General features: G+C 32.1%; 2 protein-coding genes and 1 long non-coding RNA gene across 6 annotated transcripts; 1 reads left to right on the top strand and 2 right to left on the bottom strand.

The window, feature by feature from the left end:
* Positions 1–1,870: 1,870 nt before the first annotated feature.
* EMF1 (embryonic flower 1 (EMF1)) lies at positions 1,871–9,439 on the bottom strand. Of its 4 annotated transcripts, none has more exons than XM_089725057.1 (7): positions 9,163–9,439; positions 7,992–8,193; positions 7,057–7,475; positions 6,873–6,974; positions 5,278–6,770; positions 2,732–4,506; positions 1,871–2,619 (listed from the first exon to the last, which is right to left on the bottom strand). In XM_089725057.1, the coding sequence occupies exons 2-6, from the start codon at positions 8,150–8,152 to the stop codon at positions 2,749–2,751; spliced, it is 3,933 nt and encodes a 1,310-aa protein (XP_089581183.1). In that variant the 5' UTR covers positions 8,153–8,193; positions 9,163–9,439; the 3' UTR covers positions 1,871–2,619; positions 2,732–2,748. The 4 variants fall into 4 exon arrangements, with proteins under 4 accessions (XP_089581183.1, XP_089581181.1, XP_089581182.1 ...); XM_089725055.1 differs by having other exon boundaries at positions 1,871–2,622; positions 2,728–4,506; positions 9,163–9,438; XM_089725056.1 differs by having other exon boundaries at positions 2,728–4,506; positions 9,163–9,438.
* An 8,072-nt stretch (positions 9,440–17,511) lies between these two features.
* Positions 17,512–23,140, top strand: LOC105638248 (protein tesmin/TSO1-like CXC 7). The gene is made up of 8 exons (XM_012222032.4): positions 17,512–18,111; positions 18,338–18,445; positions 19,074–19,248; positions 19,803–20,144; positions 20,592–20,695; positions 20,808–20,902; positions 21,624–22,031; positions 22,603–23,140. Exons 1-8 carry the CDS (start codon positions 17,744–17,746, stop codon positions 22,827–22,829), a joined length of 1,827 nt encoding a protein of 608 aa, XP_012077422.1. The 5' UTR covers positions 17,512–17,743; the 3' UTR covers positions 22,830–23,140.
* On the bottom strand, positions 19,673–22,657 carry LOC119370633 (uncharacterized). Its single transcript, XR_005178193.2, has 3 exons — positions 22,519–22,657; positions 21,650–22,418; positions 19,673–20,002 (listed from the first exon to the last, which is right to left on the bottom strand). It is a non-coding gene; the product is annotated as an uncharacterized LOC119370633 (long non-coding RNA).
* Positions 23,141–23,588: the final 448 nt, after the last annotated feature.

Below are 23,588 nucleotides of genomic sequence, written 5' to 3'. Positions count from 1 at the left end.
TAGATGAAAGTTCGTGAAGTCACGTGCTCAGTCTAGACAAATATAATTACGGCTTATGACTTAATTCAATTACGACGAAATATGTGTGATCATTTTGGGTTGGATCCAACTGTAACAGATACGTGTAACCCTAACTGTGAGCAATCAATTCAACCTGTCGTTTTGCTGTCACAGCAAACCCTAGGAAATTAACAGACAAATCGAAAATAAACACAGCAACTTGCGTTTTCGTGTAAAGGACTGAATACGTTTGAAGAAAAGCTTTGATCCTTTTCTGTTGAATTTGAAAACTCATATATACGTAAGTAAGACTGTATTTGTACTGGATCTTTGGTACAGAAACATGCATGCTAATCTTGACTCTTTTTTCCGTTGTAATATACAGATCAAGAAGTCGGAGATAGAGAACACGAGCTTACAACCAGAAATAGATCTAAAGCTTCCCTCCTTCCTTCCTTCCACTACCAGATGTGTGTGATGATGGTTTCTAATATATTAGGATAAATGAATAAAAAACTAAAAGCTATTATGGTTTCTCTAAATCTTTCTCTTTAATTCTTTTTTATCTTGTTCTTTTTATTTTGGAAAAATGGAAAGAATTTTTGAGATTTCTTTTTTTTTTTTTTTTTTTTTTTTTAAAGAAGAGATATAAAGGAATAAAAATAGTATCCATACATGATATATATGTTGTAGGAGTAACTTTAAGTGCTCACAGTAAAGTGAATAGCATGAGCTTAATTAGCATTTGGACATAACACCAACTTCAACTTGCATGCAAAACTCTTCCTTTGCTGTTAGTTAGTGCGCAAGGCTTGCGGGCTGTTGGGACAAAATTAGTTGTTCATTAATTTTGATAACTCTTTCCTGTTCGAATAGCCAGTACCTGTTTTCATAAAACATTAAAAATCTTTTATAAAGTATTACTTTAATTTTTAAAAACTAATTTAAACGTTATGTTATTAAATATTATAAAAAATATATATTTAGCATTTTGAGCGGTTAAAACACTAAAAGCTACTGAAAAAGCTATTGCCGAATACAGTCTTAGTCATGTTAAATGACAGAATAAATCAGAAAATTTTATATAAAATAAAAATATAGTATATATATTTGAAAGGTATCACATTCACAGGTTAAAATTACAATAAATAGAATAATATTCAATAAAACACAAAGCGGTATATACAAATAAAGTTAACGTGACTGATTTGCCAATTTCTTAACAAAAACATTTAAAAGCTCATGCCTCGTATACATACAAAAATTCATCATATATAGATTTTAAAGCTTAACCAACATAAATAGGATTGTATGTTCAAGTTAAATCTTAAAAAATTATATTTTAATTAAATTCGAAAGTATACTTAATTCATAAAAATTTAGTTTATAATATCCCAATGCAAATTGTTTTATGATTTCACCTAAGTAAAATGCATTATAAGATATACTGTAAAAAACAAATTATACATCGATTCCAATTAAACCAATTGTTTGGATTTGTTTCTGATTTTTGCATACAAAAATTATGTTGTTTAGAAATAAAATACAAAACGTTAAACTACATAAAATAAAAATTATTAAAATCAAGAAATTGAAATCTACTGTTTAATTAATGATTTTTACCACATTTCACAATACAAAAATAATTCTGGTAAAACTCAAAGCCTCCCAATTGGTATTCCAACACACAATAGGCCATAAGAAAAAAGTTCAAATTTATTTTTCTTAATCAATCTATTTAATTGATCGGAAACAATGAAATTATTGTGCATTTTGAACTTCAATATGAAGCTAGCTTGTTCTGCCCAAGCATGATCACTCCACAGACAATAGATGGAAATTCAGAAACAGAAATATGGCATCCTCTAACTTCCAGAAATGCTGATGATTTATTAGAGGGGGAAAAAACACACGCACACACAAAAACAACAATAACAAACTAACTAACTAACTAACTAACAAGGTGCAGGTAACCAACAAATCTATAAGAGGTTCTAAAGGCAGATTACAAAAGTTCATTATATCAACTGCATGTAAGGACACACTTTATAATGGGGGTTGAATAAATGCATACCCCCTTTCATTTCATTCTACATTTTGAAAATGTCAAAAATTAAAAGGACAAGTGAACTCTTTTACTGCTGATTTATTGATGAACCTGTTAACAATCTCCATCCACAGGCTTTCAAGTACAGCATACAAACTAATGTCCTGCTCTTTGTTTCCACTCCAGATTTGTGCTCAAGAATGGAGCGATTCCCTAATTGAAGCACACTACCCCCCTTTCGGAGCTAAATTAAGGCAGGCAGCATTAGGCTTCAATAGAACCTTCTTTATCATAATCAACAAAACCTTGTATAATAAGCACACCAAAATACAAGAAGACGTACAAAAGTACATACATATAAAGTTACTTCTCGAGGTCAAGGCGCACGTATGGCTTACATATGTACAAGCCTGACGATACACTCAGGATGGCTTCCATAATTTGGCAAGATCTGAAGTAAATCGAATCATGGTTCTAGAAAGGTTGGCTTGGCATTTACCATCTGATCCTTCATAAAACTGCAGATACATTTTTTAGTTTGAAGGAAGCTGGTAAAACAACTGAAACTTTACCTGCTGACGAAACAGAAATCAGAATGAGAGCAAAATTCAAGGCTCACAAAAAGACATAAGAAAGTGGTAGTGTTAACCAACAAACAGATAGAGCTTTTAAATGACTACCAGCATTGAAACTAGGCATGATCATGAAATCAGATGCCGCCGATGTTCTTTCACAGCAGGAAGCTTCTTCTGTCGCTTCTGCCCGACCAATCTACTTGAGCGATACCCATTTGAAAGAGGAACCAGCTTTCCAAATTTTAGATCTTCACCTGCAATCATGTATATATTCCCAGCTTCTGGTACACTAAAATCAGCAGGATTTCTGTTCACACTACATATTCTAGTCTCAGAATTGCTTTTATGAGGATGGACATATTGGCTGCCACTGGGTACCTCCAACTTGTGTTTAGCTGAATTTTCCAGACCACGGAACTGTAAAGGAAATGTCATAGAATCTGATGCACCAAAAAACATTGTCTGCATGCTATGAACTGGAATGGATCCACAATTGGTGCCAAAATTGCCACTTGGAGTTGATGATTTTTGCAATCTACAGCCTCTATTTTGTGTGTGAGAATCGGAGTCTTTTACTTTCACTTTCTCTTGAGAAACTTGATGGGTAAAATCAGTGGCCTTCTGGAAACATTTATCGAGTTGGAATGAAGAAGCAGTTGGACCTACTACTGCTGAGGTGGAAGAAATACGTCCATAAGAATTCTCTGCAAGTTGATTTTTGCCATGACAATCATATGATGTATGCTTCATTGCATTGGTGGCTCTATAGGCCCCAGAATCCATCCTTGAAAACTCCTGAGGATCTTTATCATGAGTTATGGAAGGTCTTTTGAGAAACTTTGGGGCAACATCCAGATTTATTGGCACACTGGAGCGAAGTCCTGCATGCATGAGGCTGAGCAAATGCATTGCTGGTATGGTTTCGTTAGAGTATAGATCCAAGGATCCCATAGGCTTTTGATTAAGCTCAATCCCATTATGTTTGCAAGCAAATGGATACTCTGCACATCTCCTAAGATTCTCAGAACCAAAGTTCCTATTTTGCTTTCCAAAGCTGGTGGCATTCTGATTCAGAAACTTCAGATCACGGTTTCCAGTCGTATTTTCCTTGTGCATACTACTAGGAGAATTCAAAAGAACATCTATATTGGTAGTAGTTACAGAAGTGCACTTCTGAGGAATGCTATACACAAAAGGCATGTGATTTGGCAACATGGAGGGCCAAAGCTGATTTGTTTCTTTACTCTGCTGTGAAATGCCCTGGCAAGTATTACATGTCCCTGAGCTCTGCAAACAGTTGTGCAAGGAACCGTTTGCCACATCCCCAATCCATTTGCAACCTTGAGCACTATTTTGCCTGCTAGAACTGGAATCAAAATGTTGGGCTCCACTTAATGGCTGGTCTTGATGCTGAAAAAATCCTCCAAGAGTTGTAGGGGTAGCGGTTTGTTGTAGCTTGCTCATATTTAATTGGTTTAGATCAGCATGGGAAAAGTAATCAACTGACTTTTGTTTGGTAGGTCCCATGTTTTCCCCCCTCTTCACTATTCCATTTCTTCCATTTTTAGCACAGGGATTTCGTTTTTCAGTACTTTCCTTCTGAAGTAAGCTCATCTCTCCCTTCCCATATGCTTTCTTGAAATCCATTGTCTGGCCACTCTTGATGTTATTAGTAATTTCTGATTGGCATCTATCATATTCTGCATCAGGAAGACATCTCTCATACTGATGCTTTGCCATGAGTTCAACAATTTCCATGGGAATGTCATCTAAAGCTCCCTGTTCAGGCATCTTATTAGCTCTCTGGTCACTGTCTTTCCTTATAACTGCTGAATGTTCCTGAAATCCAATTTTTTTCAAGTTGCTGCCTGTGCTATAAAACTGCTGGAATAAAGAGAAAAAAAAATTAAATGTTGCTACCAATTAAGGCAATCCATGAAGCACTTAATCATTTTAAATTGCTATGATTAAAAAGGAAAAACACACAACTCTAATATGCACTGATTAAAATAGGTGTGCCTTGCTACATAAATATCTAAATTTGTTTCAACAAGTATTGGAAACCAATAATTTGTTTTGGTGCAGCAAACATAAGCCATATTAACCAACATTAAGAATTATCGACAACATTTAGGCAGTAGTCCAAATGGGAAGAGATAGTATTCATTCTAAGAGGTCCAAGTCTGTGAAAGACCAGACATTTCCCAAGTTTTTTCTCTATTGCACTGATGTACTACATTTCTGGTAATTAAAAAGGAGAAAAGCAAAATTATTTTATTATGGACACTGAAACCAGATAGAATATAATCTAGAGAAGTCCAAACTGCATCTTTATTAATGAGTGAAGTGCGGAACTTAAAGTAGAAAATATATAACATACAGGGCTGTTTCCTGCTTTAAACTCATAAACAGTTGTATGTTTAACATATCAAAATAACAACTTAACATCAATTGTATTCACTCAGATTGATACATACCCCAAAAAATTCAGATTTGACTTTAAAACAGAAATTCGTTATAACCGTCTAAACCAGTAACAAACAAACAATGGAGTAAATCAGGAGCAAATGCAGGTCTTTCTCCATGTATAAATCAAGATAAGTTGATCAAGGCTTTATATTCTAGCAGTGGCAGCAAGAATAAGAAAGCTCTTACCTTTTGCTGCATATGAGAACAACTGCCAATTTCAACCTGAGATGTGTAGTTCTGCCCCTCATTGAGGAAGGGCATTCTGCTGGCAGTTCTCCTGCCTTTCAGGTCAATATATGCTCCTTTACCACTTCTGCCACTTAGGTCAATGTAAGCTTCTTTACCAAAGGGCATATCTGGTAAAGATTTAGAAGCAAAAATGAAATTTTCAACATGCTTGGTTTCTGTAGCTTTCCTGTTAACCTGTTCTTTGCCCTCCTGCAGTGTCAATATAGAAATCTGCCTATCTTCAACCTGTGGATTGTTCTGTGTGTCATATCTCGGTGTGGTTAAGAAGCTGTTAAGAGAAAGATTTGGTCCCTTTTCATTGGGTGTATCCTGATGCGCTGAATGAAATGGAACCATTACGGGTCCAGTGTGCAAGAACTTTCTAGTTATCAGATCTTCTCTGAGCATGCCATGATTCTGAGTAATTAATGAAACCTGCTGATCATCAACCTGAGGCATCTTGCTTCTCTTCTTAAAACTGGGTTTCTTATCCATTTTTTGAGCAGACAAAGCAAAAAAATCTACCTCTCCGCCTGTAACAGTATCATGTGTATCTTTAAGCAAAACTCCATCAGCAGCGTTACAGTTTGAAACATCACCAGCTTTGTTCCCAATTTCATTAGGCAGGTTTTCTTGTATGGACACTAAGGATGAACTTTCATAAAAAATCAGGCTTTTTTTGTTTTTCCTCTTACCTGTACTGGGACTTCTGTCAATTCTACGTTTGAGGCATTGTTTCTTCATATTATTTTGCAAATGCATTCTAGCAAAAGCTTTTGCAATTGCATCAGTGGATTCCACATCTCTCTTTATGATTCTAGCTTCTTTACATGCTTTAATAGGAGAGCTCGTTTCCAGTGGTCTCCAATCTTCATCCTGATCTAACTTCCTTTTCCTATGTTGACCCAAACCCCTTCTGAGATTTCCTAGAATATGCTCCTGACCTTGGGAAACAGGCAACTTATTTCCCGCTGCAGATACTTCTGGAATGCAGTTGGATGGAGAACCTTCAGTCCTGATGTTATCAATGTCTCCATCACCTTTTTCACTCAGCAATTCAGTTAGCAGGCGCACTTTTCTAGTTTTCCTACGGTGCAACCCACTCAAATTATCACAATGAAGATCCTGAGGGTTATTTCTAACCATGATTTCAGCACTTTCAGATGAAGCATAATCGCACTCATCCAACTCCGGAGAAGGATGTCCACTTTCCTCACTCTTGTCAGCACTGCATGCTTCCTCAATACTACCAGCGTCTCGTGACATCCCACAAGCTGTTAACTCTTTGCGCTGATCAGCCACAGAGATTACTTTCCCTGTATCATGATTCTTAGCAGCATTTTTCACTATGCAATTGATATTTCCAGACAATTCAGCATCAGCAACTTCATTATGTCCACAGCCTGGTTTGCACAGGTCTATAGATTGATTGCATATCGATTTGAGATTTCCTGCAACAGATATCAGAAGCATTATCATCTGAATGAAAGTAAAAGCATTTCTAACTGCAGATCCTGAGAAAGCAACGCCATATCTTCTTTAGCAAAATTTACCGATATCATCTGTATGATAGGTTTTCTGCATCAGGCTCGAAATTTCTGCAGTCAATACATGCATTTCCTTGTCCAAATTATCATTTGACTCCATGTTGTGCCCTGGAGAGATGACAAAATGACCCAAATAATTTAATATGGAGAATATGAGTCTGCATCTGAGCTTTAATTGAAGTATATATACCTAAAGTGGGACCATGTGCAACACCAGTTTTTGTTTTGTCTATATCAATGCAAGATGAAGGGTGAAATTCGGTGGTGTTATTCAAATTAGCTGAAGCATTAGCATCAACCTTTTTCTCCTTGAGAATGTCAAGCTTTGGAGCTTGCTGGAAATCAGATAGTAGCATTTCAACATCATCAAGAATTAATGCATGAGAAATGCTATTCGATTTTAATCCACCACTACAAGATTTAAGAATGGGATCACAATCATTTTGACTGCCTTTAGCACCAACATCCCACAAGCAGTTCTGGCAACGCCAATATCTGAACTTGGGAACATGGAAAGAAGGAAGCCTGCATGCTTCAGCATCATGCTTATTGCTCTCAAATGGCCAACACATCTTCCAGTCCCTTTTGCGAATTTCCGATACATATCCACTGCGCTTCGGAGAAGGCAATTTATTAAGCATAGTTTTGTAGAAAATGCAGAAGTCAATCATTTATAGCAGTAACATAGTTCCTAATAAAGTAACTCCCAGTACAAAAAAATAAAAATAAAAATTAATGTATCTCAGGTACCAAATCTCCCTCCATATTCCCTTATTGTCTAATTCCAGTTACAACCTAATACTTCATCCACAACAGTAAACATTACTACAAACAATAGAAAGTCGAGAACAAATTCTCCCACTCAGTTCTCATTGCAGTATCTTCAATATGAAAATTGAAAGCCTTTGATTGAATTATTTGAACATAAAATAATGTGAATAAAATCCGAAAGAAATGAGAAAATTACAAACAAACATCTGCTCATGATATTGACACTCAATGATTCATCTGGATTGTAGCAAGGAAGACCTTCTTTCTCTCATTCACATGTGTGTGAGTGTGTCAACAACTATACCCCATATAGCTTATATACAAAATTAGCAAACAGTTGAGGTCAAGGCTTACCGTATCGAAAAGTGTTCACAATTGTCTGCAGAAATCTTCTCATTAGCATTGATGAGATCTATAGATATTGAGTCAATCTTAATGGATGACTCCACAGATTTGGAGATAAGGTTAGAATTGCTACTTTGATGATTCTCCTCCACCACAGTATTCCCCTCCATTTTTCAACCATATATTGCCCCAGTGTTCAAAACATGAATTTCTATGTGCACAAAACCATAAATAGCTTAAGTAAGTCCATTATCATATGCAAATTCCAAAGCAAACTATTCAAGTTCTATAATAAAGACCCATGTTGGCTTTTGTTAATTTATTCTTTGTATTATAGAATAGTTCTACAATAAATATGATCTTAAGAAGAAGTCCCAAACACCCACATTTTAGGGTTTTGTTAATTTATTCTCAAGTATTTATGCTGAAAAAAGAAATATTCCATGTTAGATCTCATTTAAAATGGTTAAGAAACTAATATATCAGCATTTAGACTGATTTAGAACGTAAAATAACAACCATTTGCAAAATGAAAGTCCATAATGTTTAAAAGGAAAGAAATAATTAGAAACCCTAGGATCCCATGACAACAAATTTAGATATGCACTTACCATATTGATACTTGCTAAAAGGAAGATATTCAAACTTATAACCGAACCCGTTCATTTCAATTGCAGATTAATTCATAAAATCACGCCAGTAAGACGAAGCATAAAGATTAGGGTTACTTAAAACTGATTATGGTGTTCAACAAAAGTAGACCAATGATTGATCTCATAATAATAACAATAAGAAACACAAACCCAGTTCAAAACGACCATTAAAAGCTCCAACTTAAATATCACAATCATGCGCATCAATCCACAAATAAAAACTGAACTTAGGGTTTTCCTCCCGTATAAATTGATAACCAGTGAACAGTCAACATACCTTCCCCACCAAAACACCTACAAAATACTACATGAAATATCGGAAAAATCCATAGAGTCACACCTCGAATAAAACCCAACTGATAAAACACACAAAAAAGACCAAAGTTGACGTACAAAACACAGTGAAATGACCCAAATACCTTAAACAAACCAGCTGAAATTCAGCTAAAACCCATAGAAATCCAAAAAACAACAAAGCCAAACACACAATCAAATTGAGAAAAGAGAAATTAGAGAAGAAAAGACACCTTATCTGAGCTGACGATAACCAGACCCGATCTTATATGGACTGGGGTTCGATTCTTCACGGCTAGCCCAAAAAATGGTATTAACAGAAAGAGCATTTGGCGGCAAAGAAGAAAATACAAGCTATGAGCAGAGATTCAAAGATTATCGAGTAGAATTTAGAGTGCGATGTTCGAGAAACCCTAGCTTTTGCTAAGAGAAGAGGAGAGAGAGAGGGGTTTTCGATTCTTTAGGTAAGGAGAGAAAGAAAGAGAGAGAAATAGCGTTTTTATCTTACTGTATTAAAATCATCCATTACACATGCCCATGCCATGTCGTTATTATTATTTTATTTAAAATTTATAAATAAAATAATTACATGTGTGCATAGAGAGAGAAAGGAAGAAAGGTAGAGAGAGGAGTTGTGTAATTAGAAGTCCAACCAATGAAAAACGTCCACGTGGAACGAAGGTGCGGGTCTTATCACAATCCATTAAGCTTTTTCGAGAGGCTTAAAAGGAAAACCCTGAGATTGCAAATAGAGAAAGTTACCGTTTCACAACGCGTAACATTCACGCTCTTTTAGGAGGATAACTTAAGCTCGGAGAACATGTCATGTCATCTTGGTCCAAAGATGCCTTTTCCATATATGTGTGTTTTAATTGGTGCGTGTAATACACATGCATTATTAGTGCGTGGAGTTAGTTTAACTTTAAAAAACCCTAATAAGTTATTTATTTTTATTTTATTTTGTTATTTGGCAGATGTAGCCCTAGGCCATTGTTGCATAATAAATATCTAACCCTAGTAATGGAGGGTGGTGGGTTATGGCTCAAAAATGGAGGTTTAGAGGTTAATTAGAGAAGTGATTTTAGTGGCTAAATATGTATAGATATAGTGATATGAAATTAACATATCAACCTCTTTCTTTCTTTTTCTTTTTCCTTTTTTTTTTTTTTTTTTGATAAAACTCAAAAATAGAAATTAAAATACTTTATCACCATCATCATTCAACAAGTGTATTAGCTACCTAGCTATTGATATTAACGCTTTAATTAATGTCTTTTTAACATAATTGTTTCTTGTAGATCTTTACAAGAAAAATATGTAGAATTCCTTTTTTTCTTTTTATTTATTTTTACTATATATATATATATATATATATATAATGTAATATCGAGGATCACTTTAGTGTAATAGTAAAGTTATTGCATTAATAATCTCAAAGTCATAAGTTCGATGAATATACATGTTTTGAATAATTATGTTTTTGAAATAAATAATGAACCAATTCATGTGAATTATTATAAAACCAATCATATATTTATTTTTACCCAAGAATTTCAACATTTTCTGAGCTTGAATCTTGATTTTATGTACATACGTAAATGGTTAACATTCAAAACTATATTTCATACCCGAAAGTCCTTCTTCTTCTTCTTGCAATCAAACAACTCGTAAGCTTCTAACAACACAACCAGATCCTGAAGAAGTGCCATGCATTGACATTAACGTTATGTAAAAGAATTTAGAAGCAAGATTAACTAAAGTATCAACCAAAATTTGCATGGAATATGTCTTTTGTGTATATATTAGAATATAGTGAATGAATTAATTACACGTGACAGTCATCTTTGGATAGGTAAATTCCTCTAAACTGGAGAGAAAAATAGACAGAAGGTACGAAGTGATTAGTCCTTTTTTTTTTTTTTTGTCCTGTATAGTTACTTTGCATGTGAATTGTTTTGTTTTGGTCAGTTAAAAAAAGGGGGTGATGGTTGTGTCTAGTTTTTCCACTGCAATTTAAGTCAAAAATATTATAGGAGTGTCATTTAATAATAATAATAATAATAATAATAATAATGTCGTCCTTAAAGCTTATATGAGCTTTTACGTATTTTGTATTATTATTGATTACCAATTATGAATATTTAATTATATATTACACATTAAAAAACATTAATGCACTAATATAACTTGATATTCACTTTGTATTTGATGTGTTAGCTAGGGTCCTAAGAATTGCTGATATGGGATTTTTAATAGCTAACGTTTAAAGTATATTTATGCCAATGTCATAATATAATGACTTGTTAAAATTTTTTTGATATACAAGTGAATTCTATATTTATTTCGTTAAAAAATAAATAAATTTTGCATTTATTAAAGGCTAAATAGGTCGAAATAATATCATGGATACATGCGAGTGAATAGTTTATCTTTATTTTGTTAACTCTTACTAAATCGGTGAAAGGTTTTAACAACTATAAAATATGAAAGAAAATTTACATATATCAATTATGCACTCAAATTTAATAACGATAATTGATGCAAGTGAGGATATTGTGTCTTTTTTACTAAGATAAAAAAAAAAATCAATTATTGACCTTTTTTTCATTAAAATTGGAAATACACATAATATATTAAATAATTTCCTCTAAATTATGTTTTAATTTTAGAAAATCAACTCAGCATGCATTTGTAAATAGAGAGATATTAATTACCCAGCATTTCCTCTTCTTTTATTGTTGTGTCTAACAACTTTCCAAGTTCCTCTAATTTAGAAATTTCAATTTGAAAAATCCAATTTCAGCAATATATATAGAAAGTGATATATAATTTATCTTCTCATCTCTTCGATTACTTATATCCTCTTCTGGCTCCACCTCCATGTTCATGAAATTTCAATTTCAAGTTACCAGAACTCATTGATTGATTTTACCATATATGGAGCATCACAACTCCTAAAGGGAGAAAGAGAAAAATCATAATGGTTTGGTAAAAAATGTACCTTCTAACAAGGAGATCATGGAAAAAAAAAAAAAAAAGAAAACTTAATTAACTGAATTTTTTTTCTATTTATTTAAATACCGTAATATATATATTCTTAATTGCATGATTTTGAATAACAGATGGGTTAGATCAATATTAATTAACGACTCATTTTTTAATGAACTTTGCATTTGAATACCGCATCGCGTGAAAGCGTAAATATTTCATAATCGAAATAAGAGATAAATGAGTTACAATAAATTTCTCCTGCTCATGGTAAATTAAAGTACTGATTAGGTGAGGATTCTAATAAACTTTTTCTTACATCCATCGCAGTAGAATATACATGTCAGTGAACCCATTGATATCTGTGTTGAAATTAGACACGTAAATCTAAAAAAAAAAAGAAAATACATTTAAATATATTTATATTATTGGTTCTTCTCCTTCAGTTGAAGCTTGAAAAAGATACCTCACCCTTCAATAATCTATATATATAATGAAAATTAGAAAAAGGGCCCTCTTGATCTTCACATCATGCATAAATATATAGGTCCAGCAGATAGATCCAATAAGAATTTAATAAAAATATATTTGAGAATGGGAAATATTTCCACAACCTAAGGTCCTTTGTCTGCTCCTTAATTTCCTCATACATATATATATATATATATATATATATATATTACCAAAGAAAAAGTTTTTGACAACCAAGAAAAAGAACAAAAAGTACATAAATAATAGAATATAATACAGAGTTACTATGCTAATTCATATATATATGAATTCTGGGTAATTGGTAAAAGAACAAAAGTATACAAGAAAAAGAAAAGATCAAGAAGAAGAAGAAGAAAGAATAAGTTTTGAACCAAATGACAAGTAAAATCTTTAAATTTACATCGATACAGTTCTGCAAAATCTTGAAAACCCGACAAGTTGCAGATTCGCCGAGCATGGTGGTGGACTGGTACCTGCTGAGGAAACCACACACACAGATATATATGGAAGGTGGCCCCATGGTAGTATTTCTGGTTGCTACTCATAATTCAGCTTTATTGGGTTCTTCACCAATATATATAAATATATTGCTTTTAAGCGCATGATTAAAACTTAAATTACAAAAATTATACAATTAACATAAAATTAAAATTAAAAAATTAAATATGAGTTTAATAAGAAAAAAATTGATAGGAAAACTACTGCATAATTACATTATTATAATATTTTTTTTTCTGCAATTTGTGAATTAGAGGTGTTATATTATTTATTAATTAAAGAGTAATTGGAAGAGTTTTTGGAGTTCTTTGCAAGGAATATATATATTTGGATATTTGCCATAATTGCTTAATTTGCTTTCTCCAATTATTCTTGTCATTTCCTCTTAAAATGGATTCCTCCTAACTACCAAGTTAGATCTTTTTTTTTTTTTAATTATCTTTTTCTATCTATATACTGTAATACAAAAAGAATACTTCAAAAGGGTAAAAAGCCTAAATACTATAAATCTTATTAAATCAAAAAATTATCTCAAAAACCGTAGAACTAAGCATCAGGAGGCTTCTTTGGGTGTTCACTGATGAGTTTTTCATCGATGAATATTCTTCCCTTTTTTTTCTTTTTAGATTTTTTAATTCTTTATACATGTATTTGGTGTTATATATTTTTATCGGTAAATCTTATGTATCCATTAACTGAATTATGAGCGTTGTAACTTATAAAAAATTACATCCATTAACTTGAAAAAATTATTCTATTTAACATTTAAATTTATAAAATTAAATTGATTGAATATTTATTTGATAGTCAAAAAATATAAAAATTATAATATTTTAATTTAGTTAAACAACCAACAGCTAATAATAATTAAAATGTTTCAGGCCAGGAAACCCTAAAAAACAAACTATAATCAGAAATTTTTAAGCGAAACCCTAGCTTTCTGAACTGTGAATATATAAAATTTATTTTTACGAGAAAACTTATTATGATGTTTAGATACGAGTACACCACTGTACGTGCCTGCCTTTTCCGTTTTGCTCTATAAGAAGAAGAACCATGTTTAAAAGTTTTAATTATTTTTCCATAAAAGGCGAAATTTTTGGTAGTTGCTTTTTTATTAATCATTCCTAACAGTCATGTAGACGTCAATAAACCATTCTTTTCATTAATTATTATTATTATTATCATTATTGTTATTTTCCTTTTTCGTACTTAAATGACATTAGTTCATACTTAAAAAAAAACAAGTATAAAGATAGTCGTGAAAATATTAAAAACATGACCTAAAAATATACAGAAAAATAGAAAATTAAGAACAATAATATATATTTTTGGTTTGTTAATTTCGTATTGCAAAGCTATTTTTGTAAATAGGTAATTCGTTTTGCTTGTTTTAAGATTTGGGATTCAATCCCTTCTTGTGTTTCTGAGTTTTACTCGTAATAAAGCTGGATCTCTTTCCTTTTAAAAAAGAACAATTATATGTAAAATAGTACTGCAAATTTTATTTTTATTTTGTATATTTGATTTTATTTTTATTAATCAACTATATATATATAGCTACTACTTTGCTAGCCATCTTATCTCCAGAAAAAAAGCTATCAGACATAGCTTGTAAGACGGGCGACAAGCCTTTTACATCTCCTCTTTGATTTGTTTTTTTATTCTTTTCTCTTTTTATTAATCATGTCGTTTCCCCTTTTCTTTTATATAAACCACTTAATTCAAAAATCTCATAGACCCATTATTTTTTGGTCAGCAATCAATTCAGTTTTATTAAGAGTTAGCATCAAATAGTAGATAAAAAATTATCAAAATCAAGTGAAACTAATTGCATATAATTAATATTTGAAGAGAGTTTTGGAGGGTGATGATGAAAGTTTTTGGGATATATACTTCTTTTCTAATATATGTAAGAAATGCATTTCAGAAGCAAAATTATGATTTAAAGTAGTATATTTTAGAAATAAACACTATAAATCAAAGTTCATCAATAACAAAAATATTCTCTCACCTCAATACTAGTATATATATATATATATATATATATATATATATATATATATATATATATATATATATATATATATATATATATATATATATATATATATATATATATATATAATTTTTTTTCCTTTATATTCATCATTTATTCGCTTTAATTATGTTTTTAATGTTTGTGTATATTTATGGTATCACCAATAACATCCCATATAAAGCTAGGGAGTTCGAAATTTAAAATTGCTAGTATAAAAATATAAGTCTAATCTATAGTTTGTGCGTGAAAAAGCACATATAAAATAGACTATATTCTATCTACTTTACGTTAATAGTAACATTTATTATTTTTACAAGTATTAAGAAAATGATCGTAAGTCATGGATTTTCTAAAAATATATGATATAATATATAAATTGTCCATCTTAAATATAAATATAAAAACAAATCACGCCTGATAAATATGGTTAAAATTAGAAAAAAATAATTAATATAGTCTCAAAATCTTAAATGAGCACTTAAAAGTATAATAAGATAAAATATTTATTTATTGCTATTAAAATGGAACGGATGGAATATATATATATATATATATATATAAACATTTAGCATACATGATGATATCAGCATGACAGGACATAGGTTCAACCAGATTGTAGTGTCTCGGCTCGGTTCATTCGGGTTAATGGGTGGACCGGGAAGAGATGTTACATTATAAGTTTAAATCAATATAAAATTTAATATAATTCAAGAATATAAAATAATTGTTATTGTAGCCAAGTGATTGTACTAAAATTGAGTTGGTTTTAAATATATTATGAAATTAAATTTGGATAGTGTCAAACACTCATCTATGAGTTTAGTTAATTGAATCTCTTGTGGACTGTTTATCGGATTGTAATTAGCAATATATATATAATTAAGTGTTTGAAACTTTGTATTAATTAATTAGGAGCCACAGCAATCCATGTACGGCCCATGTTTTGCAGAATGGCACGTGGTGCCACCTCTCTCATATTACTGAGAGGACAGTGGTTTGCATTTGTATGGTTGCAGAGGAACCAATAGGATGCTCATTTTGAACCGAATCTATTAGATGAACCGAACCTGCCGCCGGTGACTTTATCAGGGCTCCGCAGGAGAAGAAAGAAGGTCCCGATCCATTTATAATTCGTTATATGTGTTTTTTATGTGATTATATGAGTGTATTTTTAGTTCTAATTTAAATTTCAAACAGGTAATATAATAATTTCTTGAAACAATTATTTGTTATTATCTTAAATTTTGATATTAAAATTATAATATGTTATAATTTATTATCACAATTATTTCATCATTATGAAATTAAATAGTTATGTTATTTCATTAAACAAATCAAACAATTTTAGATCCCAAACCGAACAATTCCATTGGATAATTCGTTTGTTAGAATAAAATATCAAATGAATTCAACTGTGTATTTAATTTTTGTTATTAGTGTTGGGTTATCAGGTTAGTTATTTAAGTATTTATTTTTGGAATAAGATTTAATTTGCCTTGTAAAAATATAAGCAAAGTGTAATTTATTTAAAAATTATTATTTTTATATATTTATGACGCAATGTAGTTCTACGCCAGATGATAAAAAGAGCAAATCTCGAGTAAAAAAGTAAAATAATTTAATAAATAAAATTATTACTATTTATTATTAAAGGTAAACATCATTGCTTAAATTAAAAAATGATGATAATAATATTAGAATTCAATATTTAATTTTTTTTTTGCTATAAATTGAATGTTTTTAGTTGTTGATTGAGGCGAGTCTCAAGTTGAAGAGCCTTCTTTTATTTGCTAAAGTTTAAATTTCAAATTTTAGCAATCTCTTATTTTAAAAATTTTGAAGGGAAAAAAAAGTTCTATCTAAAAAAGAATCTCTACGAAGGTTGGCTTGGCTAGTCCAAATATTATTGTGTCTATCAAAAATTGAATTTTCAAATATTAAAGAATTATCAGTAATAATTAGATTTTTAAAATTCAATTACTACTGTTTTATTTATTATATTAAAATAATTACTTTACATCATGTCTCGTTACATCTCACTAAATAAAATTATAATATTAAAAATATATATTCTAACTATGAATATTAATTAATTACATAAATATTTTTATAAAAATAAAGTTTATATAAAAAGCTAAAAATCAGAAAAACATCATTTTGATTATTTCTCAAATTTCTTCGCAACGCCAGGTGGCGGCTTTCATCTGACCAAGATAACGAAACCGATGATGTATCCAAATTCAAAATTAATCTCCGATAAATACTTTTATTAGCCATCCACAGTCGTAACCCTAACTCAAGCCACGTTCACGTTTATAACAGAAACAAAAATCCTATCGCTTTCAAGACTTCCATTAGCGCCAAATTGCCCTCCCGTCGCTTTCCAGCGAAAATACCTAAAACGCCCAAAAGTCTCTCTCCGTAATCCAATGGCCCTTGACGAATCAAACATTTTTACTCAATCTGACCCGTCCATTAAACACTTTTAAGTTCAACCGTCGGATTAATCACAACCCTCAACTTGCCCTCCAGCAATACTAAGATTAAAATTTCAAAAACTGACGAGGGAGAGATAGACCATATTAATTATCAAAGGAAAAAAAAAAAAAAAAAACCTCAGCTGAGCTCCCTAATCTTTCAAGAACTCCTCCATTGCTGAGTTTCTGTTCTATCTTTTTGTCTTGGTTTCGGTTTTCTTCGCATTTGAGGTGTTTTCTTTTCGGTTTGTTGAAAATTCTGAGATTTGCGTTTTTTTTTCTTCTGTATTTTTGTGTCATTTATTGTTTTAAGAATTAATGGAACAAAGTGAAGCGATTTCCGATTTTGCGCCAAAGAAATTGGCGCGGCAGTTGGATTTTACAGCGATTTGTAGAGCATCAGCTAATGTGATCTTAACGGAGCATTCAAAAATGCAGCAGCCACCACCGCCATCGCAGTCGCAGCCACATTTGAAGTTACAGCCACATGCACAGCAGCCGCCATCAAACCCGGTGCAATCTCAATTACAGTCACAGCCGCAGCCTATATTGCATTTACAGCTACAAACGCCACCGAAACAGCCACCGGTAATGCCGCAATTGCAAGCCCGGCCACATCAAACACCGGCGGTGCGTCGGATACCTCATCTCGTGCAGAAAATTCCTCTGTCGACAATGCCTGCGCCGTAAGTTTGTTTTTATTTATTTATTACTATTGTGATGAAAGATTTAACCATAGAGTCTAATTCGAATTTGATTTAGAGAACAGTGGTCTGTTTAAAAATAAAAAAATATAAAAAATAATTTCTCGACAACTCATGTCGTATGTTATGAGATTGTGTAGCTTAGACGAATGTTTAATAAATTTAGCAATCTTTGAATGCAATATCAATTTATGAAGCTTTTTTCCAGGAAGCAAGAGTCTCCTGGAGCACGGCCAAGAAATAATGTTGAAGCAAAAGAAGGTACTCCTAAGAAAGCAAAGCAATGTAATTGCAAAAATTCGAGATGCTTGAAGTTGTAAGTCTTCATCTCCTTCACATGCATTTCAGCGCAGAAGTTTGATTCATTGTCATTTTCTTCTCGTTTTTTTCTTTTTAGCTTTGAAACTGTTAACTGTTGCCACCCCAGATGTGATTCTTGTAAATTTGTTTGCATTTGATTGATCCTACTCCTTGTCAAGAGAGAAAGTGTACTTACTCATGAAGAACTTTTTAACTGCTCTAGTTTACATTAGAACATTCAGCAATGTTATGCTTTTTAGGTATTGCAATTTAGACATACTAGAAATGATCTCTCTTTTTTCTGCCAATATGTTTCCTCAAGGAGTTAGTTATGCTAAAATGCTTTATAAAGGGACGGTTGCTTTACCGTTCATCCTTTTACTGTGCATCCTTTTACTGCTTCTCCTTCCGTAGTTTAAATTTACATGTAATTTTGTCCTCTCTTCCCTATGGTTAGCCTTTTTATGAACCATTACAAAATAAGCATTCACATATACTCAAAATCTCTTTGAAAACAAATAATTCATTGTGCAATAAATTTATAGAATTCTTCTGTTCTATGCTTGAATTCTTCTTTGACCATAATGTATCACGTTTTTTTTTTATGTTTTCACTATTTTAAGAAGGAAGTTTTCAATTTTTAGGTATTGCGAGTGCTTTGCTGCTGGGATTCATTGTAACGGTTGCAATTGCATAAATTGTTATAACAATGTGGAAAATGAGGCTGCTAGGCAAGAGGCCGTTGGAGCTACCTTAGAACGCAACCCAAATGCTTTTAGACCTAAGATTGCAAGCAGCCCACATGGATACAATCCAAGGGTATGTGCTTGTCTCATTTGAGATTGAATTGGTAATGCTTAACGTTTGATAATGTCCTTAGCTTATTATTTTATCAAATAGTGAATAGTCTCTTTTATTTGGCTTCAATAAGTAACTTAAGTAAGCATTATTTCATTTGAAGCATATGAAAGAAAATTCATTATATATATGGGCTCCTCGAAGTAAGTTTTTTCTTGCTGATTTTGGGATATGGCATGTGTCCCATCTTTAATCAATGACTTGCCATAAGGAATATTGATCCATACTCTCTGTTCTTTTTAATTAGATATTAGTGTGAATACATGGACCATTAAGTGATGCATATGTCTCTTTCTGCATTTCTTTTCTTTTTTTTTTTTGACTAATTTTCTCTCTGAAGGAAGGCCATGGGTAAAGCAACTCTGTGTCACTGCATAATAAGCTATGAAAAGAAGGGGATAAATTTAGTTCCTTGCTCAAATGAACTTAACAACACTCATTTTTGAAGTTTAAACTTTCTTCCTCCTCTCACATTCTTACTTGCATGCATTTAAAATGTCATAAAATAAATCCAGGAAGATGCAAGTGAAGCTCAAATAGTTGGGAAGCACAATAAAGGATGTCACTGCAAGAAATCAGGGTGCCTCAAGAAGTACTGTGAGTGCTTCCAGGCCAATATTTTGTGCTCCGAAAATTGTAAATGCATGGATTGCAAGAATTTTGAAGGAAGTGAAGAAAGAAGGGCTCTCTTTCACGGCAATCATAATGGCATAACCTGCATGCAACAAGCAGCAAATGCGGCCGTTAGTGGGGCCATTGGATCATCTGGCTATGAGACCCCTTTGGCATCCAAGAAGAGAAAAAATGAGGAAATCTTAGGCAGTGTAACTAAAGATAAATCTGCAAAATTCCAACAGGTGTGATGGATATGAAAATCTAGTTGATCCTTATGAGTTATGAGCATATACTTGTTAATATCAATGAAAATGCATTTCTTATTCAGTTTTTTTTTTTTTTTTTTATTTAGTTAGTATCAGATTGAACCTTCCATCTACAGGCACCAGAAATTTTATTAAATTTCTCAATATTTAATAGTCAAAGGATCCTTGTTCTGTACTTTAGGATTTATCAAAACTGTGGTTTATGCAGTACTTTAGATGTCATTAATGCTGTGAGTCTCTGACTGACGTTTGAAAAGGATAGAAAATTTTTAATTTTTAATTCCTTTTTAAGATTAGATGTACATGTTTATGTTATTATTCCCTCATTTGCCTTTTAGCCCTATATTTTATCTTGTTAAAACTGCAAATTATTTTTTATTTTTTTTTTCACTTTTCTTTTTCTCATTTTCTACTTTCATTCAGGAAAATCATCTGAGGAATTCTGCATCTTCTTTTTCTCCCTCATCTGCCCCTATTCCTTGTGCTGCTAGTGCAACTGTATTCGGATCTTCAAGATTGACTTACAAGTTAGCAGTTTTCTGTGTCATTCTCCTCCTATTTTTTTCCTTTTCCTTTTTTTTTTTTATTTTTTTTTATTTTTTACTAAGTACTGATTATAATTCATCTATGCAAATGAAGATCTCCTTTGACAGACAAAATTCAACCACAGGATGTGGCGCAGATGTGCACATTCTTCCTTGTACTCTCAGAAAAGGCTAGAAAGGCACTTGAAGGTTTGGATAAATATATAGAAAAAATGTGTGCAATCATTTCTTAGAAATTTTTCTGTTTGAATTTATTATAAATTACGTGACTGCAATGGATGTAAGTACTGCATCAATCTTTTTCTAACTTTTGATCGAAAATTGGAAGAAATGCATAAGATAGCTTTCGGAAAATTTCAATGTAAACTGTTACCAGATTATTCTGTAGTTTTTGTCAGATATTTTGGGAACATATTCTATCCTTATTATGCTGAGAACAGACCAAGCATGAATGTGGATTAGATCTTTATCATTTAATCTTGCTTTCAAGTCTCATTACTTATTATGAGATGTACACTAAAGTTTATAATAAATTTAAATGGAGATTCAGTTCTTTTTTATTTTTATCAGGAAATATTTGGGAGTTGCTTCCTTTTGTCCAGAGAAAAATCTCTACTATGCATTATTACCTCCTCCTGTCTGGATATCCATAAAAATCTCTCTTATGCATTATTACCACCACTGCCTTGCCTCAAAATTTTCTATCAAGTTTCTTTTTTCTGCTCTTGTAGAAAAGGTAAATAATTTTTGATAGGTTAGAAAATTTACTAATGTGAATATCTGTCTTGTGAGGCTTTAGGCTGTGTACTGCCTATATGAATGAGTTAATATAGAGGGCTTTAAATAATATATATTCTTTTATTCATTAACATTTTATATTCTTTCTAAATCTTTAACTCAACAATGTCAGGAAAAATGGATAAAGAAAAAACTCACAGTGTTGAAGCTACTACTGCTTTGTCCATAGAAGGGAGGAAAGATAGTCTGAATGGGCATGATGCCCATAAAACTTTGCCTGATGATGATTTGAACAGGAACAAAGCAACGACAGATAGAAGTACTGATTCTGGGACTGACGGATGTGTTGTGGAAGACGGAAGGCCAGCATCACCGGAAATTGATTTGATGTGTCATGAACAAGAGATGATGTTTATGGAAGTTGGGCCACCAACTGGGGTCGGAAGACTCTGTGGAAACAAAACCCAGCTATCATCTAGTGGGCATGAGTGTTCAGAGGTTTATGCAGAGCAAGAAAAGCTCATCTTGAGCAGGTTTCGAGATTTTCTGAATATGCTCATCTTTCGTGGAAGCGCAAAAGGTTAGTTCTTGGTTTAAAATTATTTAGGTTTAAATTTCAACTACTGTGAGAGTAAGACCAATATGGGTTTTCCTGACTACTAAAATTCCACCTTGCAAAAGGTTTTGCTGCTTCATCAAATTTATTGACATTTTTGGATAGTTAAATGAACATTTCCGCAATAGGCTTCCTAGATTGATTCTGCAATTAAATAGACTTCCCTGGTTACTTGGTGGCTCTCCAGTGATTCTTACTCTCTACATATGACACTATCAAACAAATGGCACATCAGACCAGTTTGTGAGGTTTATAGAAATGGTGATCCTTTACTTGGGGAGTGAGGGAGAGAATCCTGAAATCTCATTTATTTCTTCACTTTCGTATTGCTGAAGCTCCGAATGCTTGATCCTGAAAATGTGAGATACAATCGAGATGAAATTTAATAAAGAAATTGAAAGCTAAACATGGTAAAGGAAGTTTTCTGTAACAGTGGGCATTTATAACTTACTATGTGAGTATTGATGGGTTCTCTAATCTGAGATGCTGATATTGTCAACTTACATAACAAGAAAAAATCTCATTTACATTGCAGAAACAATGTATTCTCCATCGGCCATGAGTAAAATGATGGATCAACAAGAACCAGCAGAGGAAGAGATCATAAATTCAGCGACTGAATCGGGAAGTCATGAGAAGGCTTATAATAATGCTGTTGTAAAATCTGCTGTTATAGCAACTTCAGCTTCTAATGTTATTCAGCCTAAAAAGTCCGCAGCACCTGTTGAAAATGGAAAATTTAATGCAGAGAATAAGAGCTAAACACTGAGGAAAAAACATTCAAATATAGCAGCATCATGTGCCTGTACAATGAAGTAACAATCTCCCAGTCTCCAGCTGTTCTTGATGCGGTAAGAACTTGAAATGTGCTTCTCGAGGAATTAGTTATTGATTATAGACTAATAATAATTCTTTTAGACCGTTTTATTTTATTTATCTGGTAGTATAAGCATAGTGAGTGTAGAGATAATTCATTTACTTGTAATTATTTCCTGTAAATATTTGAAAATATTTTGTTTAACTAGATAGAGCAGATCTATTTATTCAAGTTTAACCCATTATTTTCTTTTTCAGCTTTTGAATGAAGGGGAAATCTTCCTGAAGTAACTTCTTACCTTTTCAGCTTTTTTTTTTCTTTTCTTTTTTTTTTTCTAGAAAAAAAATGTTTTTGGTCATTTGAAATTTAATTGTCGTCTTGTGGAAGCTTCCTACCTTTGGTTATGCAAAACCAACAAGCAAGCATCTTTCAATGGAAGTTTCTCTATATGCTACTATCAATTGGTACCAAACCATTGTATGAAATGAATAGTTTTGCTTTGGGTGAATCAACTGGTTTAATGGGTGAATAATCTGATTTCCAAATATTTTGTAGTACAAAAGATTTCTTTAGCAAAAAGGCAAAATATTTTATAGGGCAAATATATATGTATATATATAGTTTTTCTTTAGTATTAGAGGAAGGGATTCAAATTGGCATGGTATGCATGCTTTTATAGTTTTAATTAATAATAATTTATGATT

This window comes from Jatropha curcas, chromosome 8, assembly GCF_041381405.1.
Source record: "Jatropha curcas cultivar XTBG-Jc1 chromosome 8, XTBG_Jcur_1.0, whole genome shotgun sequence".
Lineage (NCBI taxonomy): Eukaryota > Viridiplantae > Streptophyta > Magnoliopsida > Malpighiales > Euphorbiaceae > Jatropha > Jatropha curcas.
Note: the sequence above shows the minus strand (reverse complement) of the source record. Positions and strands in the feature narration are given on the sequence as shown.